Source organism: Hoplias malabaricus, chromosome 1, assembly GCF_029633855.1.
Source record: "Hoplias malabaricus isolate fHopMal1 chromosome 1, fHopMal1.hap1, whole genome shotgun sequence".
Lineage (NCBI taxonomy): Eukaryota > Metazoa > Chordata > Actinopteri > Characiformes > Erythrinidae > Hoplias > Hoplias malabaricus.
Window position 1 is genome coordinate 47212177 of NC_089800.1, and position 26160 is coordinate 47238336.

The 26160-nt window shown below is 36.4% G+C and overlaps 4 protein-coding genes across 10 annotated transcripts; 1 reads left to right on the plus strand and 3 right to left on the minus strand.

Moving 5' to 3' along the window:
• The first annotated feature begins 1626 nt into the window (after window positions 1–1626).
• Window positions 1627–2741, plus strand: LOC136691931 (gap junction delta-2 protein). Its single transcript, XM_066664881.1, has one exon. It carries the CDS (start codon window positions 1627–1629, stop codon window positions 2707–2709), a length of 1083 nt encoding a protein of 360 aa, XP_066520978.1. The 3' UTR covers window positions 2710–2741.
• A 2787-nt stretch (window positions 2742–5528) lies between these two features.
• Window positions 5529–7882, minus strand: zgc:171927 (uncharacterized protein LOC100124616 homolog). Its single transcript, XM_066664942.1, has 6 exons — window positions 7869–7882; window positions 7360–7432; window positions 7176–7271; window positions 6681–6776; window positions 6474–6605; window positions 5529–5750 (listed from the first exon to the last, which is right to left on the minus strand). The coding sequence occupies exons 1-6, from the start codon at window positions 7880–7882 to the stop codon at window positions 5529–5531; spliced, it is 633 nt and encodes a 210-aa protein (XP_066521039.1).
• A 65-nt stretch (window positions 7883–7947) lies between these two features.
• On the minus strand, window positions 7948–14688 carry zgc:113149 (uncharacterized protein LOC541363 homolog). 5 transcript variants are annotated; one of them, XM_066664929.1, is made up of 5 exons: window positions 13998–14688; window positions 12460–12638; window positions 11870–12286; window positions 11698–11742; window positions 7948–10545 (listed from the first exon to the last, which is right to left on the minus strand). In XM_066664929.1, the coding sequence occupies exons 2-5, from the start codon at window positions 12593–12595 to the stop codon at window positions 10103–10105; spliced, it is 1041 nt and encodes a 346-aa protein (XP_066521026.1). In that variant the 5' UTR covers window positions 12596–12638; window positions 13998–14688; the 3' UTR covers window positions 7948–10102. The 5 variants fall into 5 exon arrangements, with proteins under 5 accessions (XP_066521026.1, XP_066521009.1, XP_066520999.1 ...); XM_066664912.1 differs by having other exon boundaries at window positions 11689–11742; window positions 13994–14688; XM_066664902.1 differs by having other exon boundaries at window positions 11689–11742; window positions 14004–14687.
• A 689-nt stretch (window positions 14689–15377) lies between these two features.
• On the minus strand, window positions 15378–26077 carry zgc:101731 (SNARE_SNAP25N and SNARE_SNAP23C domain-containing protein). Of its 3 annotated transcripts, none has more exons than XM_066684095.1 (8): window positions 25956–26077; window positions 23593–23669; window positions 20518–20559; window positions 18395–18443; window positions 17205–17316; window positions 15853–15990; window positions 15622–15766; window positions 15378–15504 (listed from the first exon to the last, which is right to left on the minus strand). In XM_066684095.1, the coding sequence occupies exons 2-8, from the start codon at window positions 23662–23664 to the stop codon at window positions 15439–15441; spliced, it is 624 nt and encodes a 207-aa protein (XP_066540192.1). In that variant the 5' UTR covers window positions 23665–23669; window positions 25956–26077; the 3' UTR covers window positions 15378–15438. The 3 variants fall into 3 exon arrangements, with proteins under 3 accessions (XP_066540192.1, XP_066540182.1, XP_066540200.1); XM_066684085.1 differs by having other exon boundaries at window positions 25845–25965; XM_066684103.1 differs by lacking the exons at window positions 23593–23669; window positions 25956–26077 and adding an exon at window positions 21790–21893.
• Window positions 26078–26160: the final 83 nt, after the last annotated feature.

Here is a 26160-nt window from a genome sequence, read left to right on the forward strand (position 1 = left end):
TTCCTTTAACCCTTCAGGCGTCCGCTAGATCAGACATACACTCCAACAGTCCCGGATTACATGAATACAAACTGAACACTGAAATAGACACTGAGTTGCATGAGTTACATTAATACAGATTAAACACAGGCCAACCTAATACATATTGAATACTGAAAGAGACCCCCAATTACATTAAAACAGATTAATCACTGACATAGTCCAGATTTAACACATATGAAACACTGAAACAGACCCCCGGCTACATTAAAACAGATTAAACACTGACATCAACACACACACACACACAACTAATATTCATACAAATAGCATGCTAACATTAATATAGCCAAATACCAACTAACAGTAATAAAGACAACAGACGCACACTAACAGAAATACTGACACAGAATTATATTAATACAGACCAACTGACAACAGAATAACACTAATAGAGAACAAAACCTGACCTAAACATATGCAGATTCAGAGTACAAAAAAGTTGACCTATACTAAAAGAGCACACAAACCCAACCTAAACTAATAGAGTCATAGTAACAGACTCAGAGCACAAAAACCCTGACGTACACTAATAGTCTCAGAGCAACCCAACCTACACTAATACAGACTCAGAGCACACAAACACGACCAAACACAAATACAGACTCAGAGCACAAACCCTGACCTACACTAATACAAAATCTCTGACTGATACATACGTCACGAAGAAAAGGCCAGATATCTCCCATCACTGATCAGATTGAACACTTATATTCTTAGAAATACTTAACACCTTATTATATATTTTTGTAAACGGATTAGAACACAAAATGTTTCTTGTGGAAAGTTAGTTCTGTCTGCAATCATCACACATCTTAGGGTATTGGATTTCAGGCATTTTGGGTAGGATAAAAGCCAAAAAAAAAAAAAGAATTAGGATTAGCATTTGTTTCCCTCTTCCAGCAAGTTCTTGTTTAACTGTTCATGGACATTCAGAGATGTTGTTTCGCATTGTACTTTTAAATCATTGTTATGCTGTACATGGGGAGCTTTTGTTTAAATACAGTACAATGAGGTTTTTGGATGGAAGGCCTGAATACGTTGGGTCAGCCCATTCTCTCAGAGCTCGCTCAGTGGAGTTCATTCCCTGCAACAACAGGCTTCTCTACAAATGTAGAAATGTGTATGGCACATTTGTGCATTTTGTCGGATTTGGATCAAATACAGGCAAATTACCCAAAGGTAAGTATCTTCTATTCCATTGTGTCTTTTTTTACATTTGAATGTCACCTTATCTATACATCACTTTACCACAGAAAACAATAGTTGGTACATAATGCAAAATAAATGACATGTTCTTAATCTTCAGAATAAATATCAGTGATTAAAAAGCCACTCTGTTCTGGAATTTTACTATATTTTAAAAGATGAGGTTCAGTTTATATAATGCTGCCATTACAGACATACTGTATGTAATCATCTCCGAACCTCAGAGGAACAAGATGGAATTTTATTTTATTTATTGCTGGCTTTACATTTAATCTCAGTGTGTTTCTGAAATGACTAAATTAGATGATAATGTATGTGATATTAAGGCATTGTTTTAAGGTTCCATTTTTTGTTTTTTTGGTCTTTACAGTTTGAGGGATGGGAGACTGGTCAATTTTGGGTCGTTTCCTAGCAGAGGTTCAGAACCACTCCACAGTCATCGGTAAAATCTGGCTGACAGTTTTGCTGATCTTCCGAATCCTGCTGGTGACATTGGTGGGAGATGCTGTGTACAGTGATGAGCAGTCAAAGTTCACCTGTAACACCCTCCAGCCTGGATGCAACAATGTCTGCTATGACACTTTTGCCCCTGTATCCCACCTGCGCTTCTGGGTCTTCCAGATTGTCTTGGTTTCCACTCCGTCCATCTTCTACATTGTTTATGTTCTACATAAAATTACCAAGGATGAAAAGCTTGAGACAGAAAGGGCCCAGACTGGGCTCCTGCATTCAAATGAAGAGTATTTAAGGCAGGGGGATGTTTACCAAGAAGAAAAACCCTCCTATGGACCACCGGGTGAGGAATGGAGTGGCCATGAGGGAGAATGTGTGGAACAGAGTCTTCTTCAGGACGATTATGGGGAGGTGGGCAAGGACCCAACTGAACTTTCCAGCCAGGTTTTGCTGATATACATTGTTCATGTGGTTCTTCGGTCCATCCTAGAAATAACCTTCCTGGTGGGTCAATACAACCTCTTTGGGTTTGAGGTGCCACACTTGTATCGCTGTGAGACCTACCCCTGCCCAACACGAACCGATTGCTTTGTGTCACGTGCTACTGAAAAGACCATCTTCCTAAACTTCATGTTCAGCATCAGCTTGGGCTGTTTCCTTCTCAACATTGCAGAGCTTCACTATCTGGGCTGGGTCTACATTTTTCGCATGCTTTGCACTGCATGCTTCCTGTGCTGTAGACCTGAAACTGAGCTGTATTCTCCTCAGAATCCTTTGCTGTTGAGACTCAGGCACTCCATGAGAGGCAGGCTGGTCCTGCAGCCACACACGGCTGCTCTGTCCCATGAGAAGACGCCCACTGGCCTGCTTTCCCATGCACCGGCCATTTCATTTGAGACAGACTCTACAGTTGAGTGCACCTCCAAGAGGAACCCAGAAGAAAAAGAACGTATGAGGCTAAAGCTGGCAAACATGGCTAGGCTTAGTAGCAAGAAATCTTGGTTATGAGTCATCTAGAGTTCCTAAGGTCATCTAACAACAATCTGAGAAGAGCTTTACTGCCATTATGTAGCAGTTAGTCTGATCATTCAGTAACACTACTGGTATGAAAGCTAATGTCATATTGTCACTGTCCAATGCAAAAAAAAAAAGTATCTCTATTTTTAACTTAATAAATTATTAGAACACAGCCACTGTCCTTCACATTGTGTGAAAATGGTATGATGAATGGACCAATAAATATACTCCAAAATTACTTGTAAGAAAAACTTTTGACATAAACTTCAATTAAAAGTTCAAAAGTTTATTTTTTCTCCTTCTCCTATAAAGCTGCTATTTTGGAGGTACATGTTTTTCATTGGATAGTGATGATATGTACATAATATTTAAAATGCATACAGCACAATGACTATAAAGTAAAATAATAATATTAATATTACTATTCTAGAGACACATGCTGAGTCATATTTGTTCACAGTAGTAAACGTTGAAGAGTTTAATGCATCTAAAAGTTACCTCGCATAAAGCTATAAGACAAAATAATTATGCTGTCTGATGCCTTTTTTTCCCCTAATTTTGAGTCAAAACACATTTTTAAAAAATCAGTCATACACGAGTTGTACATGCAGGCTACTGTAAAGCAAAATATACCCAAGGAAAACTTGTGTAGGGCCACTGGTCCCAACACCCTTAGTCTATTCTTCACCACTGTAAAGAACTCTCAGTAAGGTTCACTACAATTCAGTTTCATAATTTACTGTGGAAATAAGGAGATATGGCATATGAAATCTGACAAGCACTCTTTTTTTTTGCTTTACTTTAAATGCACACACCTTGAACAAGTTATATATTTGGTCTTCAATGAAAATGTATGCGGCTTACTAAGATTCTTTGTAAATATTTATGCATTGGATCACCAATATCTTTGAAGATGAGCCTGTATTGGTCTGCAAACTACGGCGAAGTTTTAGGGCCACGGCATTAAAAAAATAAAGATTTAGAGAATAAAGTCAGAATTCTGAGAATAATCTCTGAATAATTTACTGCACGTATAATACTGCACCCATTTATTCAGAAGAGAGCATGTAGTTTCACGGGATACAATTAATGATCACGAAAATGATGAACCCAGAACGAGTGGAACCCCATCGCATTATGAATCATGGACTCATACAATAAACTAAAGTTTTATGCGTCGCAGTCAGGGGGTGCACTGACTTTAGTTCAGAGTTTAGTCGTCATATCGTGTAAATGCGTTTAATAAATAATTCTGTTCACTTTACCAACTGCTTCTTCCACAACTCAATCTACAGCACACAGACTGAGAGTCTGTCTGTCAACATGTTACAGAAAATAAAAACCCAAAACAGTGTTTCTCTAAATATTCTGACTATATTCTCGGAATTATACAGACCTTTTATACTCAAATCCGAGATTTTTCTCAGAATTATTCCGAGATTATTCTCAGAATTCTGACTTTATTCTCGGAATCTTCTTTTATTATTTTTACATTCCCTGAAGATATTTGGATTTTTGTCCAAGGGAGGGCAGTGTTTACACTCTTTCACACATCATCTCAAAGGTACTATGTGAGACATTTCAATAACTATACACGCTAATACTATGCCAATCAAATTTTTGGGGAAATTATATATTTTTATTTTGTGAGCCAAGAGTTGTGTGAAAGACAAAGCTTTACTAAACTTGTACCTAGGTACTGTATATTTGTTCAGGATTATTTTTAAATATTAGCAGGTCTGCATGCTCCAGGTCAAATCAAAATGGAAGCTTGTTGAATATGAACCGGTCACACATTTGTTTGTAAGACCACTCTGTTGGAATATAAATGTCTGACATGTCTCTTTTTTCTTTTAAAGTGTATGATATTTTAAGTAGTAAAATTATAAATAAATAAATAAATCTAAAAATAAACACAAACAGCTTCTCACAAGAAAAATGAAAAAGTACTGCATTACTCTAAGACATTTGTTTAACCATCATTGAAGGACCTTATCTAAGATATTTACACAGGAAAAAATATAATTATTGTTATACCAATATAGTCATAAACATTAGTCTACATGATCAATAACATTATAATTTATACATTTTGCAGTCTTCTATGATCCTCAGTTTATTTGCACTGAACAATAAAAACAATGAGCCTATGAGCTCAAACATTTGCATGTATATAATTTGTCTTAAATTACAAAGACCACTGACAGAATCAAGATACAAACCCACCATTTACTGTTTGATGCCATATTTAGGCTTTCAATATTAAAAGTAACAGCGTGGAGGCAAAATATAAGCAGCAAATCACACAGAACACAGTTCATCAGTCAGTAAGGCCACTCTCCATCAGTTTATATTGAAAAATATGTGATTTTACAAAATATTCATGGTTAAAAAGGAAATCCCACATGAACAAAAAAATCAGTAAAAGATTTCTTGTGAGAACTAATTACAATGGTAGTGGCAGGAAGCATACATCTAAAACATTCAATGCCTCTAAACCCACTTCACTCATGGATGCCTAATGACTGAGACAGTTTTATAAAATTTCCCATAAAACATTTTCAAAATATAATCAATACAGAATTACGAGTAGGGTTTGTGAGGCATAACAGTGCGTAAAGAGAATGTATGTATGTGTGTGTGTGTGTGTTTAGATTGACTAGTGGCATTATAGACACCACAGCATAAGTGTTCCTGTGACCACCACTGTAAGGATATGATCAGTAATTTTCTCAGGATAAAAGCCTTTTTACAGATATTTTGAATACATTTGTGGAATGTCCCTTTATAACTGGAATACCTTATTATAACTAACAACATGTGGTGACCTCCTCAGCAGCTCCACTTTGTCCTCCAGGCCACAGGGGGGCGCTGTTAATTTTGGTTCCCATTTTCACAGTTTCATTCTGGACGCTGTCAGCCCCAAGTCGCTTCTGAATTTCAGATGCCATTGTTAAGAAAGCATTTTCCACATTACTTGCGTTTTTCGCACTCGTCTCAAGAAATGGGATTTTAAGCGGCTCAGCAAATTCCTGGGGAAAAATGTGTCAAATATAAATTATAAAATCTGTGAATTTGTTTAATGGTGAATACAGAAGGTGGATTTTTATTTATTTATTTTTTTTGCCAAAGTCATGATTTAAATGTGCTCTGCTCCCAAAAAGAACACAGCTGTTTAAGTGTAACACAAACAGAGCACTATACAAAACATTAAATTAACAATTTTATTTATTGGAACAAAGCTTATTTACTGATACTTTCTAAATCTAAAGTCATATTGGCAAATCTTATTCATAAGCATTAGGCCTGAAATGTGTTTATAAATGTGTTGGCCATGGTTCTAATAAACGTCATTGTTGAAAATACAGTTTTTTTCTGCAGTAAATCACTTTACATAAAAGCACTAACTGTTGCGGTTAGTTCTCAGCAACTGAATTATGCAGAAAGTTTGACAAATGGGTGGATTTGCCATTTATGTTATTTTACGTTCTCTCCTGCTACTACGTAGTCAGACTGAAAATTTTATAGCAAACAAAAAGAAACAAGTTATCATCAGTGATCAGCCAACTACCACTGTTCAGCAAAAGTGAAGGGTGTGGATAAACCAAGTGCTAATGTAATAAATCTGACATCCTAAATCTGCATATTGTTTTAAATAAGTTCACATTCTGCTTTTTGACCTGAACCTATAGACCTTGAGTATAAAACAGTGGTGAATGTTCTGGTGGAAGGAAATTTTAAATTTGTGCAAATACCTTTGCAGTGGTGAAGTCCACCACCTTTTTTGAAGTTAAATCACTTTTGTTTCCGACCAGCATCTTTGAGACATTTTCACAAGCATATCTATCAATCTCCTCCAACCACTGCTTCAGGTTATTGAAGGATTCCTGCAATTGCAAAGATGTCTTACATCTCTGAGTATCTCCAATGCAGACTCATTCATCCCTCTAAATGTTCCTTACCTGGTCAGTAACGTCATATACAATGATAATACCATGGGCACCTCGGTAGTAGCTGGACGTTATAGTTCGAAACCTCTCCTGACCGGCTGTATCCCACTGTGGGAATTAACAGGAGAAAAGGTGGTGCATGTAATATCTAAGGAACTTCAAATATTAGGATTTCTATTGCTGTAATGATGTTTTTAAAGCATATAAATTGGGCAACATTAAGCTACATAATTCACATGTACCAAATACCACTACAATAAATAAAAATGAAACAAAAAATCACAAAACATGAATATCATGGAACATTTTAGAAATAACCTAGAAAGTTAAAATAATAATAATAATAAAAGTAAAATCCTTATCTAATCTTTCAATTTTGTTCAAGAAACATGAAACACATCTATTTCAACTTGTGTATATTAAATAAAAATGAATTATTTAAGATACAGGCTAAACCAAAATTGCTGAAAGGTGAAGTTCAATGAACTGCTTATGGATCTTACTCACAATTTGTAGTTTAACTATCTTCCCATCCATTTCAATAGTTCTGATTTTGAAATCAACCCCAATAGTGCTGATGTAGCTTTCAGTATAAGTGTCATCCTGTTGACAACAACTTTTATTACTAAAAATGATGTGGTTAAAAAGAACAATTTCATACATTACAGCATATACATTATTTTTCACTTACTGCAAAGCGCAGAAGTAAACATGATTTCCCCACTCCAGAGTCTCCAATCAGCAGCAGCTTGAACAGGTAGTCACTAACAAAAAACATAATATTACAAACGCTTTGCAGGGTAGAATATTTTCCAGTTATCACTACAACCAGCTTATTCAAAAATATTACTCATAAACATTTATCTATAATACGGAACATCAAGATCATGCAGTCTATTCATAATTTTGGCAATGATTTGGTATTCATATGAATGTCTACAATATCACTATCTACATCATATTTTCTCATGCATAATGCAGAATGATTCTGCTGTAGGGGTTCGCCTGTATGTTACAGTCATAAGACTAACATGGAAGACAATGTCCACAGAAAAGCTGAACTGTGACCAAAACAACTTTTTATTTTATACCTAGGCTTGTGACCCTTTTAAAACCATGTATTTAAGAAATCAACTAAATATACAGCATAAAAAATATAATTTTCCATTTTACACATCAAAGAAATTACACAATACTTACTACTCAGGATTCATTTTCAAGCCACTCAATGGCACTGTTCCAAATAGTAGTTTGCGTTTTTCCTTATATTCTATGTGCTGTCTCTGTCCTTCACGTAAGCAACCAGCAACAACACCGAATACAGAGAGGCCAGAATACGTTCCATTAATAATTAAAATGGTTGATCAAGTTACCTTGGTTTTAAAGCAAGAGCGTCGTGTTATATACTAATAATTTTCAAACCACATCTAATAATTTGTAACAAGATATTTAATTTCATCTTTCCTCATTGGTTTTCAGGAAGAACAGCCAAGAAATTCAACAGAAGTAATCAACTGTATCTTTTTTTTTTTTTTCAAGAATCATTCATTAACTAAACGGCAGATGCAAAATCAAACAAAATAACGATTCAGTAACAAGTCAAAAGTCTTTTGATCCACACAAACTCAACACACATCATTCAGATTTGAACAGTAAACCCTGGGTTAGGAGGAACGTGTTAAAAAAGCAGAAAACCCACACATGAAGCAATTAAAAACAAAACAAAACAAAAGAAACAAAAACAAAAATAACCCTGAAGCCCAAAAAATGAAGGTCCACATGATGACTATTTTATGGTACTACAAACTGAGCACTTAAGATAGCGTATCAGACCCATAAGCTACAACAATAGTATTCTTAAATTAGCTTAATTACATTACAGTTGCATAATTAAATAAAGCTTTGTCAATTTAAAGTAACTGTCATTTCAGTGGTCCAAACAGTCTACAACAAGAACCATGTAGTCACCTGTAATAAAATTACTCATTTGAATTACATCTTTCTCTTCTAATGCTACTTAACCATACGATTTCATAAACGTTTGCTCTGAACTGGTGTTTGGACATAAAAGAGGATTAATCAAAATGCCCACGAACATAGGAATCTATTCCTATAAGGGACGTTTGATGACAGTACAGCAGAACATCCTCCTGAGACACACAACTCAAGCCCAAGGCACAATGACTCAGCATCATGCAACAAACAAATCCAATTTTGATTTTGTGTGCTATATCTATGTGCATAGAATGTTCTCCCTTCAGACTGGGTTAGCAGTTTCTATTTTAGTACATTAAAGCTGACCGCCAATGTTGAAATGTCAGTGGCTGTAGCTGAAATAAACCTCTATTTCCATTTCAGGGCAATGTCCATTTTGTCGGCCTTTTGTCATGTCTGAATCATAAAATGGAATTCCACAGTATATCTATTTACAGCTAACAATAAGTACCCTACCATGACAACTGCAGCTCAGTCAGACTAACCAGCAGCATACACTGGTTTGTTTATGATTGTGTGATGCATAAATGTTGATAATTATAAAAAAATAATTTACTTTTTTATGCATTTTTCCACAGTTTTGTTTATAAAGCACAGTTGTTGGTTTGAAGTATTAAAGTGCAACAGAATTGAACTCTTTTAATTTTAATCTTGTAGTTAATCATGTTTTCTCTGTGTTTTGTCTGTTGATGCGAGAAAGGTCTCCTTTCCAAAATCTCTACTTCTGTAAGAAGTCTTCTTTTAACATTTGATTAAAACCACATGCTTTGACGAAACCAGGTCCTTGGGACATGGCTAAAAACAACATGAAACTGCAGGAAGACTCTGCATTCAACCCACCTGAAGCAGAGAACACACACATACACACAGAGCGGGAGCAGCAAGCTACTGTGCCAGAGAGTGTGCAACTCCTATTTATTTGAATTTTCTGCTTCGTTTTTCAGGAACAAATACAGCAGTTATCAAGCAAGCAAGTGTATTGTTTTGTGGGACCAGTCAGAACATGTGTCTTTTTCCTTTTCCCAAAGACATTTACATCCCTCTCCATGGGCTGCGATTTATATCATAAGACTTTTAAAAATGTGGGGCTTAACAACTACACTTGTTGCTTTTTAATTTATTTAGGTGACAGGCCAGGACTTTGATGTTTGCAGATGCTTTAAAACATATACAAAAAGAACCACTAATACCAATGAGCAGTGTGAATAAGAAAGGATATTCTAGATCAGTGTGAATGGAAGAGAACATTCTATTCACCCAAAAATCACACACAGGTATATTTCATACCTGTCCAAATAGCTGATGTTTGTTTAGATTCATCAGTGTGCTGTGAGTTGTAAATCAATAGTAACTCCCCCCTCTGCAAGCTCATGAGATTTATAGCTCACTGCTGGGGTAGGTACTGGTAGACAACATTTAAGTGAAATAAGAGAAATGTCTTATAGCTGGCCATTGACTTTGTCCTGTAGCAGTGCCAGGGAAGTGGAGGAAAAGTCACGCAGCACATGTAGTGTATCTCGCTGAAGACGCAGAGTGTCCCGCGCAAACTGCTGCTGCATCTGCACAAGCCGTTGCACTGACACAGACAGTGACTCCAGGGATCGAGACAGCGTTCCCATCAGCATAGTGGTGGCCTGTTGCTCCTGCAGGCTGAGAGAGGCACTCTTGGCCAGGTGTTCCTGCAGGTGGCCTGGGTCCACAGAGGCATGCCGAGGAAGTGGGCGAGGAAGCGCTACATGGGAAGAGGTTCCAGCAAGAGTTACAGAATTATTGGTGGCCTGCTGCTTGGTTTCAGTTCCAATGATTTCCTTCTCACCACTGAATGCGTTGTGTAAAATGGTACTTCCATCGGACAGGCTTCCAGCTTCACTGAATTTTTGTTCTGGAAAAATACAACATTTTGATAATCATTGCATAATACAAGTGCATCACTTACTAATGGGTAGTGTTGCATTCATTATACTATTCTCACTAGACCTATACTGGAATCAGTGATGATCGAGTTTTCATGTTTATGCACATAAAGGCATAATCATTGGAAAACTCATCATTCCAGGCATCTACAGAAAATGAGACTGTGATGTGGCACAATTTCTGTGCATCCCTATTTTCTTGATCCCAAGGTCAGTATCAGGGCAAATCAGAGTATTTTTAACTCATTGTTACATGCTTTACAGTACATGAATATAAGCCCAATCCATTGCACATTTTGTGGCAGGATGCTGCTAAAATATCTGCAATGTGGAAATATTTTTAATTGGAGAACAAAACCAGTCCAGCAGCACTTCAAATTGGTACTGCGCTACAGAATTATCTAGGAAAATACAAGTACAGTGGAACCTCTACCTACGAACTTAATCCATTCCGTGACCCGGTTCGCAAGTGGAAAATTGGTTTCTCGAGTCAATTTTCCCCATTTAAAATAATGGAAAAGCAATTAATGCGTTCCAGCCCACCCACGAAAGTCACCATTTTTGCACTGATGTATGTTTACAAAACTCTCAAATTAGTAAAAATACATGTAGCATTACTAAAAATAAAAATGAAATACAGTGGTAACAGTCATAAAAAAGAAATAAAGTGGTTACACATCGCTACCTTGAAGACGTGACGACTGGCTGGAGGAGTAACACAGGCTGTATGACGGGAGGTGGGGGGTGGGTGGAATAACAGAGAGTCGGCGGGTGAATGTGGGAAGACAAAGCATAGATACGGCTTAACTTAGCACGAATTTCGATGTCTGCTATTTACACTAATGCTAAATTGCTACAAGTACAATTTGCTAATCTTAAAAGCTCACTCAAGTCTGGGCGCGCTGGGAGACTCGCCTACGTTGGTCGAGGCAAAAAAATATTCAAATGCCTGGTTCGTATCTTGGAAAGTTCGTTAGTATAGGCGTTCGTTAGTAGAGGTTCAAATTGAGACTCAATATTTGAAGATACTGAATATTAAACAACTCAGAATGGGATCAGGGACAAAAAAAATCCTGACTGGAACATCCCTAGCACATATGTGTACTTCTTACCTTTCGTACCTGAAAGCTCAAATGAAAAATCCGTTACGGGAACTGCAGAATCATCTATTAAGACAAGTTTTAGAAAATGTATTATAATGTAACAACATAGAATAACATGTAAAATAACATTTTTAAATTATATGAAAAGTATTCAGATTTTAATTTAGATTAAAATATTTAGGGCACTTACTACTATGAATCATAACCAGAGGCAGTGAGGGCGGAGGTAGAAGAGGTATGCCCTGTGGCTGAACAGGAAGCCTTTCATTTGTTATGTCAGTGGAGTGCTTTTGCATCCCAAAGGCACCTTGACTGTCCTCATCATCATCTTCATCTTCCTTGAATGTGGAATCATTCTTTGGGGGCATCTGCAAGATCTGGTTCACCATGGACTCAATGGGTGAGAGGTCCTGTGCAATGCGGGCTGCAGAGAAGCCGGAAGCTCGCATGGCAGCGACTTTGCGCTTGGTATCACAATTGAGGTCTGACCATTTCTTGATAATCTCAATAATCTCCCTGTGACACTCGCTGATCTCATTGATGCGAGCTGTCAAGGCGGCCCATGTTCGCTTCTTAACATCACCTGAGACTCCTTGGTTGAATTTACCTGTTTGGAGAATATATACATCCAGGGTATTTGAAATATTAGACTTAAAGTCCATTACATCAATTTAGGTTCACTTTGCAGGTCACACACATGTATGGCAGTATGGCATCACTGTTCAAAGAAGATCACTGACATCTGAATTCTATGCTTAACTGAGTTTGACTCATACTTACCAACCAGTATGTGGCGATTTTTCTTCACCTCAGTCAGTAGCAGTTGGACTTCAGGGAAGGTGAAGCGTGACTTCCTTTTCTTAAAGCGTACTGAGCTCCCTGCTGAGCCAGAGTATGAATAAGGATACCGAGACATCCTTCTTCACACAAATCTTGTACTCTCCAAAGACGCAGAACCCCTGTAGGAACATTGGATTGTATTACATTGTTTATAGTCTTTTATAGTCTGTTCAGCATTGCACTCCCATTGCATTACATTTAATCTTATATTTCAGTATCAATCAATGCATTCCATGTATAGCATAAAGTGTCTGAAACAGATTTGTGATTATAGATTCCATAAATACATTTATAAGCTTGCGGAGATGATAACATCTTGACATTATCTGGTTTGGAAGTTTTGATGTCTAAAAATAAATATCCCTTTTATATGCTACTGAAAATTACAAGTGAATTTTGGTGTTTAAGCATTGACACTGGGTTGAAAAAAAGCCTACATTTCAGGCCAGCAGCCATTAGACTTTAGGAATACATTTGTATCAGTTTCCTTTAATTAAATTCTGAGAGTGAGTTTTTCAAATAAATCTTTTTAAAGAAATTAAACCTTAGCTGCCATCACCAATGCTGTAACTCTGAGCATTAAGGTTTGAATGATGCAGGGATTTTATTAAAAGTGGAATTCTCACAGTAAATTGGCCTTTGTGTGGAGAAAAACTAATACACGTGCTTATGTGTACAGCCTTAACAACATTTAAAACAAATAACCATTTAATCATTTTGTATTTAAACTGGTTTAGTCTAAAACGATGTCGCTGTACCTGGACGCCGATATTGGCTGTGTATAACTAAAACGCATATTTCTATCTAATAGAAATAGCATCCATCAATAGGTAGTCTTTATGTGCAACGTCCACTCTGTAACGCGGTTTGGAGCAAGACCCTTTTTCCACCAGCGATACAAAAATAAAGCTCTGCTTAATGAATGCCATGTGCTTTATGGGAGGGATCCTTAAAAGCACAGGCGAGGCTTGGGGAGGATTCAAGCAGACATTGTGAGTTTTGTGGGGTCGTTTTGCTTTAAATTAAGCGTTACATCTAATTGCAGATTGATTACACTTGCACGCACACACACACACACAGAGACACACACGGAGACAGCGACACAGTCAGCGCCTCGTCAGAGTCTCGCAGCTCTTCCTGCTGCTTTGTTGTTGTCACTGTGGTCTGGAATATCAGAAGAAACCCACAGACCCCGTCGCAGTGGGACACAGATAAAGATTTAACAGATGTATTTTAGTCATAAATGTGAAACGCAGAGGATGAATGGGATATGTATCTGACCTGTGTCCTATTGCATTTTGCTTTACTGTTATGGCAGACTGTTGGGTGCTGTCGCCGTCTTCGCAGCTAGCTAGCAACGTCCCGAGGCTACCAACGGACGCGTTTTATTGAGCTCATTTCACGATGTGTTCTATTTCGCGATGAATTTTATAAGATGAATATTCCAATAGAGCACAGGAAACTTTAAAATTACCTACACAAACCTGTCGGTATTGCTGTAATTATCGCCAAATGGACGAATACGCCCTCGGTTTCATGTCCGAAAACTTCGTAGAGTCAGACATCCCCGCGTCGTCGCGCAGACTCCGCTTAGCTACGTCATTTTTCCCCTGTCTGTGCGCAAACGTAAGTTAACGCCATTAGAGTGAACTGCGCGGTCTCCTTGGTTACAGCGTAGAAATAAACGCGCCGTGACCATGTTTGCGTACTAATTAACGAATTATTTTAGTTGAGCTCATGTGACGTTAAATCATCGCAGTCAGTAACGACAGGCGCGTTATTAATGACAAAAGAAACAACCTTGGGTAATTAAGCAGTCCTGAAGCGGACACCATTGTTGTTCAACAAGCAGCAGTCTATGATTCCAGTTATTTGATGGGTGGATACATTTTATCAAAAACTTCAGGCATGGATGACAAAATAAAACAAACATTGTGCAGGGTTCAATCAAAGGATTAGCTTCACAAAATATCAGGTTTCGTCTTACAGCAAATTTAGGTGAAATATTTTTTTGATGAAAAATAATTCTCAGTAGCATAAACAGTTTTCCTCAAACCATCATAAATCTATTAAATCTCAAAATAGTATGGTTGTAGACAGTATGTTTATTTTCATATCAAAGCCTGGTATCGTGTTTTGATTTCCAGAGATGGTGTTCAGTGTCAGAACCCATAAAATCTGCAAGAGATACGTTAAGCATATCAGTCTTAATCGATGCAAGTCTATGGCGATTCAGTATTGCTCGTGGGTTGATGAAGTTTGTACTTCTTCATTTAAATATGTCTCATACAGTAGGATCTGGTAGTGCTCTCAAGGCCTCCATTTTAAGCCCATGATTCTCATTGAATTTCACAGCTTCACCAGCAGATGGCGCAAGCGAGAGTAAACATATGTCTTATTAAAAAAAAGCATAATCTTTATTAGCTAAACCTCTGCAAAATACAAAAATCTAATAATTAAAACCCAAAACGAAAACCCCACTTTAAAGTATTATTTTTTCCTTTAGACAATTTGTGACAGCACACATTAGCTTTAAAAATGAATGTTTAAGCCATTTGAAAGGAGCAGATTTATAAAATATCAATACATTTTCACTTGTATTTGTAGTCAATGACAATGTTTATTTCATAGGTAAACTGTCATTTATATGTAGCTACAATAATCAAATGCTAACTTCATACATAAAGATGAACTTAAGAGAAAATCTAAATGGCAAAAAAAAAATATATATAGTAAAAGTCCTTAAAATTGTGAAAAAACTGAAAAATAAATTAATACAATATGTTCAATTTAAATGAATGTATTCCATAATGGCTTTCAAAATGATTGTTTCAGTTTTATGTTTTATACTTGTATACTTGTGTGTGATGTGGGAAAGACATATAAACTGGTGAATAGAGCAGTGTCTCCCCTTCATGTTTATCTTGATATTAACTTGTTAGCCCTCTGATTGGCCTCATTGATGCGAGACTCGTTGCCACTGGTCTAAAAGAGGATAAAACAAAAACACTATTTTTGAATGGATTATAAAAGTTTAATTTCATATTATTGGTATATATATATGGTAAAGTAAAAGAGAAATAAACATAACAACACACAGACCTTTTCCTGTATGTTGGTAATCTGGATGTTCTGGGTATCGATTTCATTGCGCATATCAAGTGCCATGCTTCTCAAATTCCCAAGGATACTGCCCACCTGGGCCAGGTTCTCCTCCATCTCATCCTCGCGAGCATCATTGGTCACTCTGGTGGAGACATGCAAACACATGCTGTCAAAATATTGGACTAAAGTGAAATTACATTACTTTAAAGAAAAGTAACATTATAGGACCTTCTAATGTATCCACCACTCATAGTAATTTGCTCTCTCTCATCCACAACACGAGATGGGGGCTGAGTGGACATCACTCTGTCCTGATTATTACCCCACACCTTTTTATAGGCTCCGCTTGCCTCAAAGTCCTTTAGCCTGGAGACATTCACATTGAAAGAAAATTAAGAAACCTGCCAGTTTAACATCCTTACATCTAATTCCTTTAAAAAACATTCATACCCTTGAGTGCACATTTCAATTCATCCCTCCATAGTTTATTTATTTATTAGATTTATTGTAATTTCAAAAGCACTTCACATAAAGCATCTGCCAAAGTGCCTTAAACGTAAATATATGAAAAATTGCACTTATCATTGGCATAGTAAGAATATAGAACTTTATATTAAAAACAGACATTAACACCATGGAAAATGGGGAGAGATGAAAGGGGAAAAACCCATTCATTCATTCCTTTATTCATCTGTAACCTCTTATCCAGGTCGAGGTGGGTCAGGATCTTACCTGGAATCATTGGGTGCAAAGCAGGGACACACCCATGGGCAGGGCGCCAGTCCATTTCAGGGCACCACACACTCACACAAACCCACATTCACTTACACACTCACTCCAGTGGACACCTTTGAGTAGCCAGTCATAAATTTTTTGAGTGTATAATTGCTGTACAGTCTCCCAACAGACATTATATCTGTTTATATACAGGTAGTGAGGAGGAAATGGTCATGAATTTGCTGTGCTTGTATTTAGGCACAGTTAAATATAGCATTTTTAGTCTCCGGAATGTGACTGGATTTGTTTGTGTTTAAGAAAGTATTCAGGACACAGGTAACATTATTTTATGGTAAAAGTATTATGTAACAGTTTTTTAGTTTATTTTTGATTGTGTGAGAATAATCAAAATGTGAATTTACCCAGATCTAGTGAAATCTCTCCTTGTGAATTTGGGTGTTTGCATACACTGCATTATGTTCTGATAAATATTTGAAACAACTTTTTTGATTGCGATTTTGATTTTTGATAAAGTAAGACTGATTGTGATAACATTTTAGTCCATATCGCCTAGTAAACCCTGCCTAAACACTTTTTTCTACTTTTCATGAAAAGAATGATATACTGCTGTCCAAACATTCAAGCAAATGTCACACAGCTAATGGTAGTCATATTAAAACTTATTTCATAGAGTCCTACTGAATATACTTCATATAAACGTTACCTTAAGCTCCTGTACCATATATCAAACATGTCTTGACTAAATGACTACATTTAATGTATTGAGGAAACTATGACAAAAATATACACAAAGCTTTTGGCACAAAGACATCATAGCAAAAAAATACAGAGGCAATGAATACTTATCACAGGAGCACAGACCACAGCACTTGGCCAGGTCTGTGAGATTTTTCTCAGCTTCCCTCATGTCCTGATTGATCTGGTCAAGCCCTTCTTCAATCCGCTCCAGTTGTTCTAAAAAGCACATTTGTGAAGGAATAGATTGTTTTAAATATAAACACAAAATTAAAGGTGGATGGATAGTAACATAAATGTCATAGTACTTTTTCCATTATACATATTTATCACTATATTTAGTTTTATTTTTTAGGTTTTTTTAATCGTAATAGAGAAAAATACTTTTAAAACCTGAATATTTGTATTTGACATTTGCACTATATCTATTTTAAAAGCCAGTTATGCTCGCGTTGTTACAAAATCTGCTTTTGGTAAGAGATTTTATACATTTTATATGTACAAAAGTGTGCTGTGACTCAATATCACAGTAAAGAATATACTTAATATATCCTCAGTGTCAAATATTAATGTGAATCGGAAGCATTTACATGAGCTAATGTACCATATTATATATGCATTCAGCAGTGATTGAAATTTGGAGAACCATTTAGAATATATATATGTGACATTGTTAGATTTTTACTCAAGATAAGGAAGTAATTAAATGTTTGACCAGTCCAGCACATCTGCTTGCAGGAATTTTAACCCATTCATTCAGACCTGAGATATCAAGTGTGACTGCATTAGTGACAGTGCAAAAAATGTATGGTTCACAGTGCATGCTTATACTCAGTACCAGTGTTAGTGGCATCGTAAAGGATAGGGAGAGTTTAATTAATAGCAAAAGGGTGGAATTCGAGATGACTAATATTTGGATGAAAATTTGGTTTATATAAAAAAAAAGAACAACATTTAATTAGACACCAATTTCCAATCACTGTTTATCCTACAGGAACATTTTCTTTTGTAAAGACAAATGGCTAAAAATATGTCTAATTTGTTTTACTGGGTTTTAGTTTTGAGGTGTGTGAACATGTGTAATTTGTAATTTAACTCATATTGGTGCAGAAATAAGCAAAAAGTTTATAGAAAATTCATAGTTGCTCAATCACCACAGTGCAAATAGGCAACTGTTTATATATATATATATATATATATATATATATATATATATATATGAATAAAATGTTAAGCAAAAAAAGAAATTGTAGCCACAGCAGGTAAATTATCCACATTAGAGTCATTATATAATTACCGCCTTGTTCGTCTAACATCACCAGTGTCTTGATTCCTGCATCTTTGCTCTATAAAACAGTTTATATTGGAAAATGTATCATTCCATACAGCCAATATATAAACAAAAACACTTCAGTCAATATACAGTATGAACATACATTAAACCATTGAACTTTATAATGTGCATGGGACAGGGATATTTCCAGTTTGAAATTTGAATATTTGGTAACAAATTACTCTAAAACAGTGTCCATACGGCCATATGACAGTTAACATGCAGTGTGATTTCATGTTAATGTTGCCAGAAGATATAAATAAATATACCACATCTATTCATTCCACACACATATTCACTCACACACTAACACCTATGTACACTTTGAGTCACGAATTCACCTAACAACATGTATTTTTGGACAATGGGAGGAAACCAGATCACCCAGAGGAAATACACGTGGACACTGGGAGAACACATTTACTCCATACAGACAGTCACCCAGAGTGGGGATAGCCACAGTGCTGCGCCAACATAAATAAATTAATAATTTAAAAAAGTTTCAAAATTATGTATTTATAATATTAAGTAATTAATTGTCTTTCACAATAAAAATCAAGAGTGTTTTCATAATAATTCATACTTTCAGAATAACTCATACTTTTCATACTTTTTTACTCTCCTTCAATTCAAAATAATTAATGGTTGACAGGATACATTCCTGATAAAATTCACATATATTTTAACACCATGTACTGGATCTAGTTCTTTTTTGGTGTAGTCATTATTTTGCCTGCTTTTGTTTCAGGGATTCATGACCTTACTGGGGTTGGCAGACTCTGGACTCTTACTACTGGAGTTCATGGAACACCCCTAATTGGTGTTCACACTTAAAAACATGCTAAATATAGTTTACTCACTTTTATCATTTTGACCCTTATTTGAGTAATTTGCCTAGAGTTAACCCCAACTTGCAGAGGTGTCAGAGTTAAAGAACATTCTGGGTCCACACCCCGTCACTTTAATTTGGGAAAAAAGTGAGGATACATACAATGTGAACAAACGTAGTGCTTTATAATGAGAGGAATCAAATAAACATATGTAAAATCGTGTATATTTCAATAATATAAAAGAGAAAGAAGCACAGCTTCTTGTAAGATTCACTGAGACTAAGTGTGATCCAATGTGTAAAAGTGAATTATCACTGAGTTAGCTTTTCTCTCTCTGTTGTACACTTTCATACATGTAAACAAAACAAAAAAAAAGAGTTTCATTTCTGTATTCTGTACCCTTTTCTGTAATTTTTGCTAATCATTTTAATGTGTGTATTGTTAGTTCTCAGGTTTTAAAGCAAGTTTAGAGAGAAGAAATACAAGCGCAGATGGATTGTTGTCTGTTAGCCCTTCACTGCACCATTGTGTTGATCAGCTTATGTAAAAAGTTAGAAAAAAAACCCCACCCTAATTACAGTGAATCAGGAAGAGCTTCCGTTCGTGTCATGTAGATTTATGAAGGCTGCCATACAGTGTTAGTGTTACAGTATATTTTTATTATAATAATATGCTATTGAATGAATAGCAACTCCAGATGACCACATGGAAATGGAAATGTCTTATCAAATTTAATGTTGCATGGGTGTGTCCCTAATTTGCACTGTGTGTACATGCATGTTTGTGTTTGTACATCACAGGTGTTCTTATTTTCAGCTACATGGTGATATGGTTGCGCCCAGGGTCCAGCACAAAAGAACTATTTCATAGAATACAAAAAACAGGAGTCACTGCTCATTTCCTTTATTATGGCAACATGCCTGGATACATTAAAAGACATTTCATAGACATGATAACAATCTCTGAGCTCATGCCATCGACACAGCTCCCTGTTCAAGTCAATTAAACGTCTATGACTGTGGGGAATTGCAGTTCTCTCTGGTTTGTTTACATTCAGAAGCTCCATGTCTTTGTGAAACGGTATGTTTGATGAGACAAACTAATGTTTGTACATGGCTGAAGTTTAAATTGTATGTTTTTACTCACTGTTTGAATTACCACAGCAACTCATGGATATTAAGGTTAGTGACAAAAGAATTGTCATACAGATAAAACTGGAAAGACAGTGAAGTATAGTATAAAGTATAAAGATCTCACCTCTTCTAACAGAAGCCTCATGTTTCGGGTGCTCTCGAGTGACTGTAAGTAAAAGAACAAAATTATGTATCAGAGCAAAACAGAATAATTTGCTATCCTGACTTGGTCCAAATGATAGTAATGGTCACTAATCATTCCATTGTTTCCATGAAATCAGGATGTTTAGCTGTTCTTAGTCTAGCATTGCACCTGTAGGAGATTATATAGTGTGTGCCTGGCAGAGACATGGGAATAGAACAGACCTGCAATAACCTTTACCTAATGGAGCAGTGGAGGTGATGTCACTTCTGCTAAACAAGTCCACTGAACAGTAATTACTGAGATAGTCACTCTTACTTATGTCATAATCATGCAGTACAAAATCTCATAGAACAACAGTACATCAGTAGCAACCAACATATTAACTGATAAATTAAAGGCCTTCTAAAAGTCATTTTAACCATCAAAAAGAGTTATGAATTTTGTTTGAATACCATTTCCAAGGAAATCTAAAAAGCAATAAAAGCATAAATATGTGATGTGGTATTTCTCTTGAAATACTGTTTAATGGACCAATGTTCAAAGAAAAGGTTTCCTGTGTTTTCAACTTGTCTGTGTTTTGTAAATATAAACAAATTTAATATTTAATAGGGCAGGGGCAAAATAAGAGTGAAAATGTTTACAAAAAATTAATGTCTATCTTTTAAAGCATTACATTATAAGCAGGTGAATAAAATGTATAACAAGAAAGTTAAATTTTAACATGTGTTAATTTAACATGGATAGGGTTGATTTAACACAGGTGAATTTGTATATGGCTTACCACTTTGTGCCAAAATTCATGACAGGATTGTAAAAAAAAATGTTTAAAAATGTGTTGACTGTACATAATATTGTGAAAAGATACCAGAGAATCCAGAGGAATCTCAGTCCTTGTAGGGCATGGCCAGAAACCACTATTAAAGATATATGACTTTCAAGCCCTAAGATGGCATTGCAAAAGAAAATGTCATGCTACAATTATAAATAAAGCTACATGTGCCTGGGACTACATTCAGATGTTTATTTACATTCAGAAGCTCAGATTCTTTTAAAGGGAACCATTACAATTGTGGGGAAAAACAGCATCAAGCTCAGCGTCTTTTAAAGTGGAACAGTGTCTGTGAGTTTCACTGTTTGAATTACCACAGAAACCTGTCTGTAACTCTTTTGGTAATGCGGTTGGCCATCTCCCGAGTTTGGAGACATTTACATCTTAAATGATCTGAAACAGCAAATATAAGTCAAGATTACCCATGTATGGAGCATTGCCATTGCCTAAAAACAAGATGCCTCTGCCACGAGCGGAGGAGAGACAGAGAAAGACTAGCATACTAGAGAGAGCCAGATTGTTTTTCATTCATTTACAGACACTGGGGCTTCATAAACACGATAGACCGATTTCAACACAGACTGGAGCGCTAGCAAATAGTGAGGAAACAAATTCTCAATTTAATAAAAAGTGTTTTTTGTTACAATTGTGAAGAATGCTAGAAGAATATGAAGAAAAAAAAAATAGTAAAACCAGTTTTCTTTCCATTTTCTACAGCTTAAGGTGCTTCCTAAAAATTTTGCTACTGCTCCTTTCCTCTGCCTCCTTTACTACTGCTCCTCTCCTCCCCTGGAAGAATGCAGAGGAATCAAGGAGAGCAAAGGAGCAGGAGGTATAGGAAGTACATGCAGTAACTGGGGAAATAGGACAGCTGATCTTTTTCCAACATGATGTTGACTAGAGATGAACTCAGCCTTTCACGACACTTGCTTTCGGTACAGCCCAAACAGTTCTGAACCAACTGTAACTGCTGAAAAATGTGCCAGCACATGACCAATTCTGTCCATTTAATTGCATTATGAATGTTTAAACTCCTGCTTGTATTTGCCAGTACCTGGGCCCACACTTCAAGTAGAATCCTTGAAAACATGTAATTAATATATAATTTTTCATATTGTGCAGCACTTTGCAATGTACAATTATATCCATACAGTCAAAACCTGGTTCTGTCATGTCTGTTTTCCCGGCCATGTGCTCTGGCACATGGAATTTTGTTGTTGTCTCCGCCCTTGTCCCGCCTTAGTTCCTCCTCATCAGTGTCATTTGTAATCCTGCCCCCTCGTTATCTGTTCCAGGTGTCCCTTGTCTGTGTTGTGCATTTAAGTTCCTTTGTGTGACTTCCTCTTTGTTGGACATTCCACTTTTCGTTTTGCAGAAATCTGTCTCTGCTGTTCCTCCCTTCATTTGCTCCCTAGTCTGTCTCGTCTGTTCCTCATTTCGGTTTGCTTCCACCGTTATGCTCACAAGCCGATTTATCTCGTCTGTATCTCATTCTCATCCCATTCAAGTCAGTGTGTGTCTCTTTAATCTGTTTTCCCTTCAAGCTGGTACACCTCATCTGTTTCCATTTCTGTGCTCTTTGGCCTGTTTAGCTCCCTCTGTCTAGGTTTCTGTTTCGTTCTCTGTCCAATTCTCTCTGTCTAGGTCTTTCTTTATTCCAAGTTTGTCTGTTTTGTTACCTCTTTGTTTCAATAAAAGTATACTGTGTTTTAGCAAGTGCGTCCGTCAGTCCGCCCCGCGATCCTTACACATACCTTATCAGTTTCACAGAACTCAGGATTTTATACTGTTTTGCGCTTGCATTCATTCTACCCCTGTAGAATACCCAGCATGCCATAAAAATATACTAGTTGGCCAAAATAAAGCCTATAAGGTTACCTGATCAGCCAAGGCTTTTTCTTTAATAAAGAGCATTAATTATATTGCACATTACTGCCTTAACAGTCTCTATTTTTTGAGAAAGCTCTAGATTGGACTTATAAAATATATAATAGTGAATACACAGTAAGGCGTCATATTTATAACTAAGTATTAGGTCCAGGATCAGTCTAATTGTTGAATCTGATGTTAAGCTCATTTTCCCTCTTTACCTAATTGAAGCAAGCCAAGCTATTAAAAATGTCTCTCACTAAGAATTTTTGGAGGGTTTTAATGATGACCATCACTACCCTAAAAGCATAAGTTTCTTGTGTTGAGTTTTTTTATACACTGTGTGGAGGTGTTACCTCATCTGTGACCTTGTTGGCTCTCCTCTGTATTTCCTCCACCTCAGATCTCAGGGAGGAGTCTCCAGCCATCTTAGCTACGATAGTATACCACAGGAGGAAAAAAAACGACAAGGGAAGAGGGAAGCACAGTTATTCTTAGAGAAGACAAACTTCACCATGATCTCAGACTGTGAGGTATATTTGGCCTATTTAAAATGGATGAGATCACAGAACACATCATGTAAATGCTTAAGCAAATAAGACCCCAGTAGATCTAAAACTACTGCAGTGTCTACAACAGCCACACTCTCAGCACAGTTGTCCTCTTTCATTAATTACAGGCTAAATAACAAATCAAGGACACCGACAGTGGTAAATTACAGATCAGTGAACCTCTAATCATCTCAGAACATTGTGCTTGTGTTTAACTAAGACAATGGAGAAGGTGGTCAAAAAAGCCTCTATAAATACCTTCCCATGATATATTTCTGAAAATTACCTATTCATTCAGAACATTTATTAATGTCTAACTAAAGGATGACTGGTTGTTACCATCAGTTATCTGAAGCTACTATGTGACTTACAGGATCTTTTCACATATGTATGTATGCAGAAAGGCACTGTATTAAATTCAGTTTATTCCACACATTGAGTTATTTCAAGATGAAAAATATTTTTGCTGAATTTGTTTGAAGACTGTAGGAGACGGAGGTGAAACAGGACAATTTAAGGTTAATATTACTTTCCCCAACCCTCTGGGTCATAAGCTTTCTTTGTCTATGACCATTTGTTGAACAGGCTGAATCACATAAAGGAGCTGCAGATGCTGTGTGTGAACAAAAGTATAATTGCATTCTAATTACATTGTCTCTGTGAATGCAACATGCTGGGAGACACAGCTAGGGCTGAAGTCCATGGTGCCTATAGAAATAAATACCCTCAAATGACATTAATATATAAATAAAAAATATAACATTAATGTATAAATTCAATGCATTCAGCCTCAGTTGATGTGTCCAAAGTCTTTTTTATTTTATGATATTTTGTTTTAGAATTATTTAATTTTAAAAAGACAGTCAAGTGCTGTGTTGCTGTAGTCTTATCCAAGGGACTTTCTTTAAAAGTGAACACATAAAACATTTTTATATCTTATAGTGTTTATTTGGTTTAAATTGCTTAGAATTGTGTATCTTGGAAACAAGTATGTTTTTGACAGTAATACCATTATATAACATGAGAATAAATGGTAAAAGGTAAGTGTTTATTATATTACCGCTACGCACAGTAGAAAGGATCTTTACAAGTGAGCTTTCTTGTCATTCATGTCCAATTCCATATATACATTGTTTTTTTCTGAATCTGTGTCCATCTGCCTCATGCTTCCTCTTATTACTGTATTTAATTAAACCTATTAAAAAAACTGGAAATAATGTTTGTACCATTGACACAGCTGGAGATTAGCAGTCTCCAACCTCCTGCTGAGAAACCTGAATCATGTCTCAGCTACAGCTTGAGTGTCAGTGTTTTTTAAATGTAGTCACACTCTGTTGACATTTTATTATTGACATATGTGATAGAGGTTGAAGCCATTAACATTTAACACACAATAAAACTTGAGCATACAGGGCAAGTCAGCTTTTTAATTTTCATACTAAGTATACCAGCCTATTAGTCTCAATCTATTATTGCGGGTTTAGCGTGCAGAGGCTTCAAATCCCTAAAACACCCATTGATTCCCATCTGAAAAGGGCAAGATATATTCCTGTGAGTACCCAGCATTCCCAAGGGCATAACAACCCACTGTATAATTCATCAGTCTGCTTTACACACTGGTGTTTAAACCACAGGTGGGATTTTCAGCTTATATTTTTAATATCACAAGCAGAGCTTCAGAAACAATGCTATCCTGGAAAAACGTTTATAAAGAAAATTGTGGTCTCAAACAATCCTTATCTGTACGGAAAAAGTGAAGACCAGCCACACAGCAAGAACAACAGCTGCACTGAATGGTTATTTTTCACGTATGCTGTAAGAGTGCCAGAATAAAATACTAAAACATCTAGTGCCAGCTTATTGAGTGTGTAGTTTTTTTAAAGATTACATTTAATGTAATCTAAAACAATATAACATGTAATAAAACAAGAATATCGCATGACCAGTTATGCCTCACATCGGTGTCCTCACATCTTTACGCTACAATATTGATCTTACAGATTGTATAAAAACTTCCCCTGTTTAAAGCTTTAGTTATAAAATCCATAAGGACTCACCTTTTCAGAAAAAGGAAAACTGTATGTTTGTGAAGCTTTCACTTCTTTCGTCTGGTTCTAAGACAAAGAGCTTTTTCTCTGAGCTCAAAGGCAACACCTGTATTTACTCACGGAACTGATTTTAGCATCGTTGAGCAGCTCCCCGCTCTCTTCCAGCTCAGGTGAAGCTGTGGACACGCCCATTCAACGCGCCGCGATTCTATTGGCTGGGGCGTTCATCCCATCTCTGTGCCTATTGGCTGGTGAAGTGTCAGTCAGTGTCAGTACCGTCTTCATTTCTAAAGGTCTGTGGTCACCTAGCAACGCTTGTTTAGCT